This window comes from Solanum lycopersicum, chromosome 5 (genome assembly GCF_036512215.1).
Source record: "Solanum lycopersicum chromosome 5, SLM_r2.1".
NCBI lineage: Eukaryota > Viridiplantae > Streptophyta > Magnoliopsida > Solanales > Solanaceae > Solanum > Solanum lycopersicum.
Window position 1 is genome coordinate 8,614,665 of NC_090804.1, and position 14,851 is coordinate 8,629,515.

The following is a 14,851-nucleotide window of genomic DNA, read 5'->3' on the forward strand; positions in this document are numbered from 1 at the left end:
AAAAGAACTTGGGAACTGAAAATTTTTCATTTTAGTTAAATTATGCGCTTAGTTGGACATATGGTTGGTATCATACTTTCTTTCATTGCTTTATCAATCCTATAGAGGTTTTTTCGGCTTAATACATAATTAACTTGTCAAAATATTCCATTTAGACCTTCGATCTACATCATGCTTCAATGGAACATGCCTAATTTAAATATCTAAATAGAATAATCTGACTTGGTTATAAAGTTGGTATTAAGCCTGTTTTTTTATGACAAAATATTTATGGGCTAGCAACTAAGAAAAACTAAAAAAAATTGTCTAATTTCTGTAAATTTGCCACAAAATGGACTCTAAAAATTGCGACACTATGTGTATTGCTCCCACAACTTCCTACAGAAGATTTCGTAAAGGTTTCACAAAGAAATAGTTTGAAAGTCATATCACTAAAATATTCATGGATATTACACAGGAAAAACTGAAAAATCACCTAATTTCTATAAATTGACCCCTAATTTTCAAAAATGGATTCTTAGAAAACTGTGAGATTTTACCTATTATTCCCCAACTCGTTGCGGAGTGTACAGTAAAGATTCCACAAAGAAATTTAGTGGAAGACATATCTCCAAAACATTCTTTGGCATACACAAGAAATTAAGAAAATCGCTTAATTCTTGTAAATTGGTCCCTATATGAGTAAAATAGACTCTAAAAATTGTGCATACTGATCCCCCAACTCCCTATGAAGGGTTCCATAAGGATTTTGCAAAGAATTCGTCTGTTAGTCATATCGCAAATATTTATGGACTAATTGAGAGAGTCGCCTAATTCTTGTAAATTTGCCCCTTAATGTCCAAAATGTTCTCGGATAATTGTAATATTGTGCATATTGTTCCCTTGACTCCCAATGAAGGGTTCTTTAAATATTTCGTAAAGAAATCATCCAGAAGACATATCACCAAATATTCATGAGCTAATACACAAAAACTATGGAAATCGCTTAATTCCTGCAAATTACCCCTCTAAATGCGCAAAATGGACTCTAAAAATTATGAGATTGTACGTACTTCTCCCTAAATCTCTACTGAGGGTTCTGTAGAGATTTCACAAAGAAGTCATCTGGAAGACATATCACCAAAATATTTATGGGCTAATACACATGAAAAATTGAGATAATCACCCAATTCTTGTAAATTGACCCCCGAAAAGCCCAAAATAAACTCTAAAAATTGTGAGATTGAATGTTGTCCTCCCCTAACATCCTATGAAGGATTCTATAAAGGTTTCAGAAAAAAATCATTTGAAAGTCATATCACCCAAATATTCTTGGCCTAACACACACGAAAAAGTAAAAAAAATCTTTGAATTCCTACAAATTAGCGCTTGGATGCCCAAAATGGACTCTAAAAATTGTGAGAATGTAGGTATTTCTCCCCAACTCCATATGGAGGATTTCGTAATTCATTGCAAAGAAATCGCCAAAAGGTATATCACTAAAATATTCATGGGTTTATACACACTAAAAATGGAGAAAATCGCCTAAATCCTATTAATTGGTCCCTAAAATCTAAAATGGATTCTAATAATTTTGAGACTGTACATATTGCTCCTCCAACTTCCTAGAGATGGTTCATTAAAGGTTTTCATGTATGTATTATATGTGGTATATTTATTGATAAATTTTAAATGTAATTCGAACCAACCGACACAAAACTCTAGGCGAATCTAGCGTATAGCTTAGGTAAAAATGCATCCCCACTTGATTTATATATTGATTGGTTTTTATAAGTTATTTCTTATCTCGAAGGAAAGAACAATTGAAATCAGACTCTCCCAAAGAATATGAATAAATAAATTTAACAATTCAAGTCTTGGCAACATAATTTTTATTTAAACCGGGGTGTTATTGTTATAAAAAGGAAATATATTTATTGGAGCCTAAAGGTAGCTTAGTCATTCAACAATTCATTCAAAATGCCTTTATTGGAACCTACATAACCTTTCATACATCCCAAACGATTCACACTTAACAATATTTTTTTGCCTCTATATATATGAGAGGATGGCCTCTTTTAGTATATGCCGTCAACAATTCACAACAATGGCCTCTTTATCTTTGAGTTCCTCATTTTCATTGTTTTACGCTACCTCAGTGAATCAGGTAATTTATATCTATCCAATTTTAATTGATATTGTGTTTGTATTCTGAAACCCCTATGAATCCGAGTTTGATGACTAAATCCTCTATCTGTACAAAGTAGGGATTAAGGTTTGCAAACACACCAACCTCCCCACAAACTCTTGGATATGTTGTTGTTGTTACATGGTGTTAAATTCTGAAAAGTACACATTTTTCCTCTATCGAAAACATGTTGTTATTTACTAGGTTTGATTCATTCAGTAAATTGAATATGTTGTTATTACTATATTTAAACATCTCATTTGAATTTCGTATTTGTCACTCCATTTATAGATAGGATTAAATATATATTTAACTTTCAACTCTTGCCCATGAGAAAGTAAAGTTGATCATGATGGACTAGTACCAATGCAGAATTCACATTAAACATTTCCTTTTGGATAGTATATACCAAATCGGTCTACTGGTTTTGTTGATATATTTGTTCAGGATTCACATATTCAGCATTTACTTTTGGATACGAGCCAGGGATCAATAGGAGCACAATGGATGGACTTCTAGTTCCTCTAGGTGCTCTTATTCAATTTGTGCAAAAGGATATTTAGAATCTTGAAGTGGAAACTAATTTGAGCAATGTAACCCACACGTTGCTCAAATGTGTTTCCAGTTCAAGATATTGAATACCCTTTTGCACAAATTCAACAAGAGCATCAAAAGGAACTAGATTTTTATCCATTGTGCTCTTATTGATCCTAGCCTCGTGTCCAAAAGTAAAGGTTTAATGTGCGAATCCTGAAAAAATATATCAGCAAACCGATGGACTTATTAGAGGCCAAGATTGAAAAAACATATAACGGCGACAAAGGCATTTTTGAAGTGTGTTGGAACAAGGAAGGCTGCAAGGTTGCAGCTTATTTCGCAAACAAGAAGGTTTATGTGTTTGATGTGCGATTATAGACGTTGAAGAGTACTTCTAAAGGACTCGGGAACTGAAAAATTTTCATTTTAGTTGATTTATGCGCTTATTTGGACATATGGTGTAAGACTTTGTTTGGTATCATCCTTTCTTTCATTGCTTTATCAATCATATATAGGCTCTTTTCAGCTTAATACATAATTAACTTGTCAAAATATTCCATTTAACCTTCGATCTAAATCATGCTTCAATTGAACATGCCTAATTTGAATATCTAAATATAATATTTTGACTTGCTTATAAAGTTGGTATCAAGCTTGTTTTTTATGACAATATATTTATGGGCCAGCAACCACGAAAAAGTAAAACAAATCGTCTAATTACTGTAAATTTACACCAAAAAGGACTCTAAAAATTTTCGATATTATACGTATTGCTCCCACAACTTCCTACGAAAGATTTCGTAAAGGTTTCGCAAAGAAATAGTTCGAAAATCATGTCACCAAAATATTCATGGGTTAACACACACGAAACCCTTAAAAGATCACCTAATTTCTATAAATTGACCTCTAAATTTCCAAAATGGATTCTAAGAAACTTGTGAGATTATATCTATTGTTCCCCCAACTCCTTGTGGAGTGTACTGTAAAGATTTTACAAAGAAATTTTCTGGAAGACATATCACCAAAATATTCTAGAGCACACGAAAAAATATTTTTTATTCAAATAGTGTCAAATTCCAAAATAAAAGGAAAGGGATGCTTGTATGCACATTAGATTAGCTAACTCAATTGTAAAAATCGCTTAATTCCGATACATTGGCCTCTATTTGAGTAAAATAGACTCTAAAAATTGTGAGATTGTACATATTGATCCCTCAAATCCCTACGAAGGGTTACATAAAGATTTCGCAAAGAAACCGTCTGTAAGTTATATCACCAACATATTTAGGGGCTAACACATACAAAAAATTGAGAGAATCGCCTAATTCCTGTAAATTGGCCCCTTAATATCCAAAATAGACTCTAATAATTGTGATATTTTACATATTGTTCCATCAACTCCCCATGGAGGTTTCTGTAAATATTTTGCAAAGAAATCATCCAGAAGACAAATCAACAAAAAATTCTTGGGCTAACGCACACAATAAAAAAAAGGGAAAACGCACAAGTATCCTCTCAATCTATGCCGAAATCGCAGAGACACACTTATACTATACTAAGGTCCTATTACCCCCCTGAACTTATTTTATTAGTAATTTTCTACCACTTTTCGGCCTATGTGACACTAGCTTGAAACAAAAGTCAACCACCATTGTGCCCACAAGATACTGCCACGTAGGCCGAAAAGGGTAGAAAATTACTTATAAAATAAGTTCAAGAGGGTAATAGGACCTTCGTATAGAATAAGTCATTCTCTGATATTTCGAGCATAGGTTGAGAGGTACTTGTGCATTATCCCTAAAAAAAACTATGGAAATCGCTTAATTATTGTAAATTGCCACCTAAATGCGCAAAATGGACTCTAAAAATTATGAGATTGTATGTACTGCTCCCTAAATCCCCACAGAGGGTTCTATAAATATTTCACAAAAAGTCGTCTGAAGCCATATCACCAAAATATTTTTGGGCTAATACACATGAAAAATTGAGATGATCGCCCAATTCTTGTAGATTGCGCCCTAAAAGCCCAAAATAAACTCTAACAATTGTGAGACTATATGTTGTCCTCCCAGAACTTCCTACGAAGGGTTGTGTAAAGGTTTCACAAAAAAATCATTCGGAAGTCATATTACCCAAATATTCTTGGCCTAACACATACAAAAAATTGAAAACAAAATCACTTAATCCCTGTAAATTAGCCCTTGAATGCCCAAAATGGACTCTAATAATTGTGAGAATGCAGGTATTACTCCTCAACTCCCTGCGTAGGGTTTCATAATGCTTTCCAAAGAAATCGCCCGGAAGCTAAATCACTAAAATATTCATGGGTTTATAAAAACTAAAAACTGAGAAAATTGACTAAATCCTATTAATTGGCCCCTAAATGTCTAAATTGTATTTTAATAATTGTGAGACTATACAGATTGCTCCTCCAATTCCCTACAGATGGTACATTAAAGGTTTTCATATATGCATTTTATGTAGTATATTTATTGATAAATTAACTTCAAATGTGAATCAAACCGACCGATACAAAAACTTAGGAGAATCTAGCATATAGCTTAGATAAAAATGCATCGCACTTGATGTTTTCATTAATAGGTTTTAATAAGTTCTATCTTGGATCAAAGGAAAGAAAAATCACAATCAGACTCTCCCAAAGAATATGAATATATAAATTTAACAATTCAAGTCTTGGCAACATAATTTTTATTTAAACCAGGGTGTTATTGTTTTAAAAAGGGAACCTATTTATTGGAGCCTGAAGGGTAGTTTAGTCATTCAATAATTCATTAAAAATGTCTTTTTTGGAACCAACATAACGTTTTCATACATCCCAAAAAATTCACTTACCCTAATTTTTTCCTCTATATATATGAGAGGATGGCCACTTTCATTTTAAGCCGCCAACAATTCACAACAATGGCCTCGTTAACCTCTGAGTTCCTCAATTTCATTGTTTTCTGCTATCTCTTTGAATCAGGTAATTTAATTCTCATCTTCAGAACTTGTTATATCTATCCAATTTTAATTGATGTTGTGTTTCTATTCTGGAATTCCCATGAATCCGAGTTTGAAAACTGGATCCTCTATCTGCACAAGGTAAGGATTTAGGTTTGCGTACACACCAACCCCTGGATATGTTGTTGTTGTTAGATGATGTTAAATTCTGCAAAGTAAACATTTTTTCTCTATATAAACATGTTGTTGTTGTTAGATGATGTTAAATTCTGCAAAGTAAACATTTTTTCTCTATCTAAACATGTTGTTGCTGTTAGATGATGTTAAATTCTGCAAAGTAAACATTTTTTCTGTATCGAAAACATGTTGTTGTTAGATGATGTTAAATTCTGCAAAGTAGACATTTTTTTGTATCGAAAACATGTTGTTGTTGTTAAAAATGTTAAAATTCTGCAGAGTAAACATTTTTTCTGTATCAAAAATTTGTTGTTGTTGTTTCCTAGGTTGTATCCTCTAGAATAATAAATTTTTTAATTCAGTAAATTTAATGTGTTGTTATTACCAAATTTTAACATCTCATTTAAATTTTATATATATATCTCCATTTTTAGATAGGATTAAATAAATTTAACTTTCAACTCTTGTCTATGAGGAAGTAATTTGATCGTGATGGACTAGTACGGATTCAGGATTCACACATTCAGCTTTTGCTTTTGGATAGTATATATCTAATCGGTCTACTGGTTTTGGTGATATATTTTTTCAGGTTTCAAACATCCAACATTTACTTTTGGATACGAGGATAGCATCAATAGGAGCACTACGGATGGACATCTAGTTCCTATTAATGCGCTTATTAACCTTGTGCAAAAGGTTATTCAGTACCTTGAGCTGGAAACTAATTTAAGCAATGTAAGGCATACATTGCTCAAGTTGGTTTCCAACTAAAGATATTGAAGACCCTTTTGCACAATTTTAATCAGTGCATTGATGGGAACCAGATGACCATCTATTGTGCTCCTATAGAGCCCTGCCTCGTATCGAAAAGTAAATGTTGAATGAGTGAATCCTGATAAAATATATCAGCAAACCAGTAGACTGATTAGAGGCCAAAATTGTAAAAACTTATAACGGCGATGGAGGCATTTTTGAAGTGTTTCGGAACAAAGAAGGCTGCAAGGTTAAAGCTTGTTTCGTAAACAAGGTCTGTGTGTTTGATATGCGATTGTAGACGTAGAGGAGTACTTCAAAAGAACTTGGGAACTGAAATTTTTTCATTTTAGTTAATTTATGCGCTTAGTTGGACATATGGTTGGTATCATACTTTCTTTCATTGCTTTATCAATCCTATAGAGGTTTTTTCGGCTTAATACATAAATAACTTGTCAAAATATTCCATTTAGACATTTGATCTACATCATGCTTCAATGGGACATGCCTAATTTAAATATCTAAATAGAATAATCTGACTTGGTTATAAAGTTGGTATTAAGCCTGTTTTTTTATGACACAATATTTATGGGCTAGCAACTAAGAAAACTAAAAAAAATTGTCTAATTTCTGTAAATTTGCCACAAAATGGACTCTAAAAATTGCGACACTATGTGTATTGCTCCCACAACTTCCTACGGAAGATTTCGTAAAGGTTTCACAAAGAAATAGTTTGAAAGTCATATCACTTAAATATTCATGGATATTACACAGGAAAAACTGAAAAATCACCTAATTTCTATAAATTGACCCCTAATTTTCAAAAATGGATTCTAAGAAAACTGTGAGATTTTACCTATTATTCCCCAATTCGTTGCGGAGTGTAAAGTAAAGATTCCACAAAGAAATTTTGTGGAAGACATATCTCCAAAAAATTCTTTGGCATACACAAAAAATTAAGAAAATCGCTTAATTCTTGTAAATTGGTCCCTATATGAGTAAAATAGACTCTAAAAATTGTGCGTACTGATCCCCCAACTCCCTATGAAGGGTTTCATAAGGATTTCGCAAAGAAATTGTCTGTAAGTCATATCGCAAAAATATTTATGGACTAATTGAGAGAATCGCCTAATTCTTGTAAATTTGCCCCTTAATGTCCAAAATGGACTCGGATAATTGTAATATTGTGCATATTGTTCCCTTGACTCCCAATGAAGGGTTCTGTAAATATTTCTTAAAGAAATCATCCGAAAGACATATCACCAAATATTAATGAGCTAATACACAAAAACTATGGAAATCGCTTTATTCCTGCAAATTACCCCTCTAAATGCGCAAAATGGACTCTAAAAATTATGAGATTGTACGTACTTCTCCCTAAATCTCTAATGAGGGTTCTATAAAGATTTCACAAAGAAGTCATCTGGAAGACATATCACCAAAATATTTATGGGCTAATACACATGAAAAATTGAGATAATCACCCAATTCTTGTAAATTGACCCCCGAAAAGCCCAAAATAAACTCTAAAAATTGCGAGATTGTATGTTGTCCTCCCCTAACATCTTACGAAGGATTCTATAAAGGTTTCACAAAAAAATCATTTGAAAGTCATATCACCCGAATATTCTTGGCCTAACACACACGAAAAAGTAAAAAAAATCTTTGAATTCCTACAAGTTAGCGCCAGGATGCCCAAAATGGACTCTAAAAATTGTGAGAATGTAGGTATTTCTCCCCAACTCCATACGGAGGGTTTCGTAATTCTTTGCAAAGAAATCGCCCAGAAGTTATATCACTAAAATATTCATGGGCTTATACACACTAAAAATTGAGAAAATCGCCTAAATCCTATTAATTGGTCCCTAAAATCTAAAATGGATTCTAATAATTCCCATGAATCCGAGTTTGAAAATTGGATCCTCTATCTGCACAAGGTAGGGATTTAGGTTTGCGTACGCACCAACCTCTGGATATGTTGTTGTTGTTGTTAGATGATGTTAAATTCTGCAAAGTAAACATTTTTTTCTCTATCTAAACAAGTTGTTGCTGTTAGATGATGTTATATTCTGCAAAGTAAACATCTAGTTCCTTTTGATGCTCTTATTCAATTTGTGCGGAAGTTTAACAAAAGCATCCAAAGGTACTAGATCTCCATCCACTATACTCTTATTGATCCTAGCCTCGTGTCCAAACGTAAATTCTGAATGTGTGAATCCTGAAAAAATATATCAGCAAACCAGTAGACTCATTAGAGGCCAAGATTGTAAAAACTTATAACGGTGATTTGGAACAACGAGGGCTGGAAGGTGAAAGCTTGTTTCGTAAACAAGAACGTTTGTTTGTTTGATATGTGATTGTAGACGTTGAGGAGTACTTCAAAAGAACTTGAGAACTGAAAATTTTTCATTCTAGTTAAATTATACGCTTATTTGGACATAAGGTGTAAGACGTTGTATGGGATCTTGCTTTCTTTGATTGTTTTATCAATCATATAGAGGTACTTTTTGGCTTAATACATAATTATCTTGTCAAAATATTCCATTTAGACCTTCGATATAAGTCATGCTTCAATTGAACATGCCTAATTTAAATATCTAAATAGAATATTCTGACTTGTTTATAAAGTTGGTATCAAGCCTTTTTTTTTATGACAGAATATTTATGGGCTAGCAACTAAGAAAAACTAAAAAAATTGTCTAATTTCTATAAATTTGCCACAAAATGGACTCTAAAAATTGTGACAGTATATGTATTGCTCCGACAACTTCCTACAGAGGATTTCTTAAAGGTTTCACAAAGAAATAGTTCAAAAGTCATATCACTAAAATGTACATGGGTTAACACACACTAAAAGCTGAAAAAATCACCTAATTTATATAAATTGACCCCTAAATTTCAAAAATGGATTATAAGAAAATTGTGAGATTGTACCTATTATTCCCCCAACTCCTTGCGGAGAGTACTGCAAAGATTCGACAAACAAATTTTATGGAAGACATATCACCAAAAAATTCTTGGGCATACACGAAAAAATTAAGAAAATCCCTTAATTCTTGTAAATTGGCCCCTATATGAGTAAAATATACTCTAAAAATTGTGAGATTGTACGTACTGATCACCCTTCTCCCTATGAAGTGTTCCATAAGGATTTCGCAAAGAAATCGTCTCTAAGCCATATCACCAAAATATTTATGGATTAACACATACAAAAAATTGAGAGAATCGCCTAATTCCTATAAATTTGCCCCTTAATGTCCAAAATGGGCTCTAATAATTGTGATATTGTACATATTATTCCCTTAACTCCCTATGAAGGGTTCTGTAAATATTTCGTAAAGTAATCATCCGGAAGACAAATCACAAAATATGCATGAGGTAATACACACAAAAAAAAACTATGGAAACTGCTTATTTCCTGTAAATTGCCCCTCTAAATTAGCAAAATGGACTCTAAAAATTATGAGATTGTACGTGATGCTCCCTAAATCTCTACGAGGGGTTCTACAAAAATTTCACAAAGAAGTCATCTGGAAGCCATATCACCAAAATATTTTTGGGCTAATACACATGAAAAATTGATATAATTGTCAAATTCTTGTAAATGCCCCCTTAAATGCCCAAAATAAACTCCAAATATTGTGAGACTGTATGTTGTCCTCCCTGAACTCCCTACGACGGGTCCAGTAAAGGTTTCACAAAAAAATCATTCGAAAGTCATATCACCCAAATATTCTTGGCCTAACACATACAAAAAAATTTTAAAAAAATCACTTAGTCCCTAAAATGGACACTAAAAATTGTGAGAATGAAGGTATTGCTCCCCAACTCCCTACGGAGGGTTTCATAATGCTTTCCAAAGAAATCGCCTAGAAGATACTTCACTAAAATATTCATGGGTTTATACACACTAAAAACTGAGAAAATTGCCTAAATCCTATTAATTGGCCCCTAAATGTCTAAAATGGATTCTAATAATTGTGAGACTGTATAGACTACTCCTCCAACTCCCTATATATGGCTCATTAAAGGTTTTCATATATGTATCATATTTCTTGATAAACTTTAAATGTGAATAGAACCGACCGATACAAAACCCTAGGCGAATCTAGCATATAGTTTAGGTAAAAATGCATCGCATTTGATTTTTACACTGATAGGTTTTAATAAGTTCTATCTTAGCTCGAAGGAAAAAACAATCCAAATCAAACTCTCCCAAAGAATATGATCAAATAAATTTAACAATTCAAGTCTTGGCAACATAATTTTTATTTAAACCAGGGTGTTATTGTTTAAAAAAGAAATATATTTATTGGAGCCTGAAGGGTAGCTTAGTCATTCAACAATTCATTCAAAATGCCTTTATTGGAACCAACATAACTTTCATACATCCCAAAATTACCACTCACCATATTTTTTGCCTCTATATATATGAGAGGAAGTGATAGTAATTCATTTGTCTGTTTAAGTTTAAGCCGCCAACAATTCACAACCATGGCTTCTTTAACCTCTGAGTTCCTCAATTTTATTGTTTTCCGCTATCTCTTTGAAACAGGCAATTTAATTCTCATCTTCAGAATTTGTTATATCTATCCAATTTTAATTGATGTTGTGTTTCTATTCTGAAATTCCTACGAATCCGAGTTTGAAAACTTGATCCTCTATCTGCACAAGGTAGGGATTTAGGTTTGCATACACATCAACCCCTGGATATGTTGTTGTTGTTAGATGATGTTAAATTCTGCAAAGTAAACATTTTTTCTCTATCTAAACATGTTGTTTTTGTTAGATGATGTTAAATTCTGCAAAGTAAACATTTTTCTGTATCAAAAAACATGTTCGTGTTACATGATGTTAAATTTTGCAAAGTAGACATTTTTTTAGTATCGAAACATGTAGTTGTCGTTAGACATGTTAAAATTCTGCAAAGTAAACATTTTTTCTGTATCGAAAACATGTTGTTGTTGTTAGAAATGTTAAAATTCTGCAAAGTAAAACATTTTTTCTGCATCGAAAAACATGTTGTTGTTGTTTGCTTGGTTTGATCCACTAGAATAATAAATTTTGAATTCAGTAAATTGAATGTTGTTTTTATTACCAAATTTAAACATCTCATTTAAATTTTGTATTTGTCTCTCCATTTTTAGATAGAAGTAAATAAACTTAACAACTCTTGCCCATGAGGAAGTAAATTTGATCGTGATGGACTATACCGATTCAGCATTTGCTTTTGGGTAGTATATATCTAATCCATCTACTGATTTTGCTGATATATTTTTTCAGGATTCACACATGCAGCATTTACTTTTGGATACGAGGCAGGTCTCAATACGAGCACGATCGATGGACATCTAGTTCCTCCTGGTGGTCTTGTTCAATAAGTACAAAAGGGGATTCAGTATCTTGAACTGGAAACCAATTTCAGCAATGTAAGGCAAATATTTATATGAAGTTTAGTTCTTTTTACTACTCTGTACTAACCAATATAACTACGGAATGTAGGATAATACCGATATGAATGAAGACTTCAAGCCTTTAGAGCCTATGGATCTCATTACAAAGAGTGTAGATGAGCTGCGGAAAATAATAAAAGATAAAAACGAGAAGGCTCAGAAAAGAAACTTAGGGGGAAAGGTAAGGCGAATGCTGACCACAAACGAGAACCCACAAGAAGAACAGAGATGGACAAATAGCACAAGGAAAAAGAGCGTGAACATGACAGCGAAAGGAGCGATATAATGGTCTTTGAAGGACACACATCTGAGGTTCGCTATGATTTCTCAATAGGTGTGATCTTCTGTTATCTGTCTGATGTATTAACGTTACAATTCTCTTTTGTTTCAATACTCTTACTAGGTTTTTGCTTGTGCTTGGAGTCCAGAAAGGTCACTACTTGCATCTGGGTAAGTATTAGTAGCATTTCTTTCTTTTTTTCTCTCGTATATGGATCAACTAATGTTCATATTCATGTAGATTATAGCTAACCATGTGTAATAACACGTTAGGTCTGGATACGCGACTGCTAGAATATGGTATATCGGAGATGGTCCATTTAATTCTACTATCCCAAATGTTTTGGATTTGAACCATTTGGACAGTCAAGCAACTGAGGAAAACAAGGATGTTACATCACTTGACTGGAATGTGAGTTTTTTATACTCCTTGTTTTAGGGTGACTTTCGTTGATCTATACTTTTCTGGTGGACTTTCTAAAATTAGACTGCATTGCTTGTAGTTACATCTTTAATTTTCTTGTTATTATTTGATCTTGTTTTTATGACTTTTTCTTATACAGAGAGAGGGTACTCTGCTTGCGACAGGTTTTTACGATGGCCAAGCAAGAATCTGGAAACTATCTGGTAAGGGGCATGGAGGAAAAACTTGTTTTGAAGATTGAATGTATAAATTATCAGTGTTTTTCGTGTCTTGTTTTCTCTAACTGACTTTTCATACAGGGGAATTGGTTAGTACTCTTAACAAACATAAAGGGCCAATCATGTCTTTGAAGTGGAACGAGAAAGGTAATTATCTCCTTAGCGGTAGTATTGATACAACTGCCGTTATTTGGAATGTAAAGTCTGGAGAATCAAAGCAGCAATTTGGATTTCATTCAGGTGTTCTGTTGCTTCAATGATTCTTTATAATTTACCTCATATCTGAGCAAGGATAGATTTTGTTTTTTTTTGTTTTGATTATGTTCATACGGCCCCATGTAGGTCAATTGCTTGATGTTGCTTGGCGAAACAATGATTCTTTCGCGACCAGCTCTGCTGACAGCATGAAAAATGTTTGTAAAGTTGGAGACAACAAACCAGTCAAAAACTTCTCGACATCAAGTGACGACTGAATCTTAGCATGTTATGCTTGATTCGAACATTGATGTATCCATTGGGAATAGTCTTAAAGGGTTGTTTACTTTGCCATTGCAGAATGAAATCAATGCTATCGATAGGGACCCCTCAGGTTCTTTGGTGGCTTCTTGCTCTGATGATACCACAGTTAAGGTATTTCCTATCTTGTCCTTCTAAAGGTTAGGCGCATGTCACATTTCGAACCGTGCAGCAGACATAAGCTTAGTATTTTTAAATGGGATAAGGTAGAGAGGCGGTGCGGTGTGCCACTGGCCCTCAAGGATTTTGTCAATAATTTATTGTTTTTGTGCTGATATGGAGCATGATTCCGAGAACATAGCAAAGTATCTATTTTTTGTTCTTATTTTTCTTTGTTGATTCATTTAATCAAATCAGACATTAACTCCTGACTATTATGGTTTTGTTAGGAGATATATACCATCAAATGGAGTCAAACTAGCGCTGGTACAAGCAATCCGAATCAACAGTTGTTGCTGGCAAGGTATGCTATCTATTGCTACGGTCATATTTACAGTATTATTTCACATGTGGTGGTAGCACAAGGTTCTTGATTGAGATTATTGGTTTTGTTTTATTGTGTGTCTATGTAGTGCTTCATTTGACTCTACCGTGAAGCTATGGGATGTTCACCAAGGGCGTCTTCTTCACAGCTTCAACAGTCACAGCGAATGTTAACTAATTATGTCTACTTGGAACGGACACAGGAGATAGTGAGGCACTCTTAATAAATTTACACTTATTTAACTGTCAAATGTTAGGCTCAAGTATTATGGAATTTGTTTACTAGTACTCAGTTGAACTATCAATACGTGTGTATCTTTCTTTTAGTTCATCAAATCTTTGTATCTTTCTTGTTTAATGTTTTTGGTTTTTACTAAGTCGGTTTTGTTCCATTTTGAATCCAGGGAACCTGTTTACTCTATTGCATTTAGTCCGGATGGTGAGTACTTGGCAAGTGGATCAGTGGACAAATGCATGAATATATGGTCGGTGAAGGAGGCCAAGCTTGTAAGAACTTACAATGGCGATGGCGGCATTTTTGAAGTGTGTTGGAACAAGAAAGGCAACAAGGTTGCAGCTTGTTTCGCAAACAAGAAGGTCTGTGTCTTTGATCTGCGGTTGTAGATCAGGTTGAGGAAGCAATGTGAAACTCTGCCTTTTAGATAACCTTTTTGTTGGTTTCACGTAGTGTCCGGTTAACCAGATTGGGACCCGACTAAATCATTATGGCATTGATCTAAACTTAAAGGATTGTTTAATCTGGTTTGCAAACATATTATGTTGGATTATAATAATATAGTATCTTACTTTAGTTTCATGCATGTTCCTATCTTCTATATATTTAATTTATATGAAAACATAAGCAGAAGTCTTTTTTTCAAAA

The 14,851-nt window shown here is 33.5% G+C and overlaps 1 protein-coding gene across 1 annotated transcript; it reads left to right on the forward strand.

Annotated features, from left to right (window-relative positions):
* Positions 1 to 5,626: 5,626 nt before the first annotated feature.
* On the forward strand, positions 5,627 to 14,592 carry LOC101254489 (WD40 repeat-containing protein HOS15-like). Its single transcript, XM_069298168.1, has 13 exons — positions 5,627 to 5,687; positions 6,432 to 6,597; positions 8,831 to 8,931; positions 11,879 to 11,967; positions 12,098 to 12,229; positions 12,452 to 12,498; positions 12,601 to 12,739; positions 12,891 to 12,954; positions 13,051 to 13,209; positions 13,312 to 13,382; positions 13,525 to 13,599; positions 13,875 to 13,948; positions 14,373 to 14,592. Exons 1-13 carry the CDS (start codon positions 5,627 to 5,629, stop codon positions 14,590 to 14,592), a joined length of 1,398 nt encoding a protein of 465 aa, XP_069154269.1.
* Positions 14,593 to 14,851: the final 259 nt, after the last annotated feature.

Bases quoted from the DNA above. Each gene is read 5' to 3' on its own strand.
- LOC101254489 (XM_069298168.1), top strand. From the start codon at position 5,627: ATGGCCTCGTTAACCTCTGAGTTCCTCAATTTCATTGTTTTCTGCTAT. The intron at 6,598-8,830 runs GTTGGTTTCCAA...AAAATATATCAG, and splicing joins GTAAGGCATACATTGCTCAA to CAAACCAGTAGACTCATTAG. The intron at 12,230-12,451 runs GTAAGGCGAATG...TACTCTTACTAG, and splicing joins AAAGAAACTTAGGGGGAAAG to GTTTTTGCTTGTGCTTGGAG.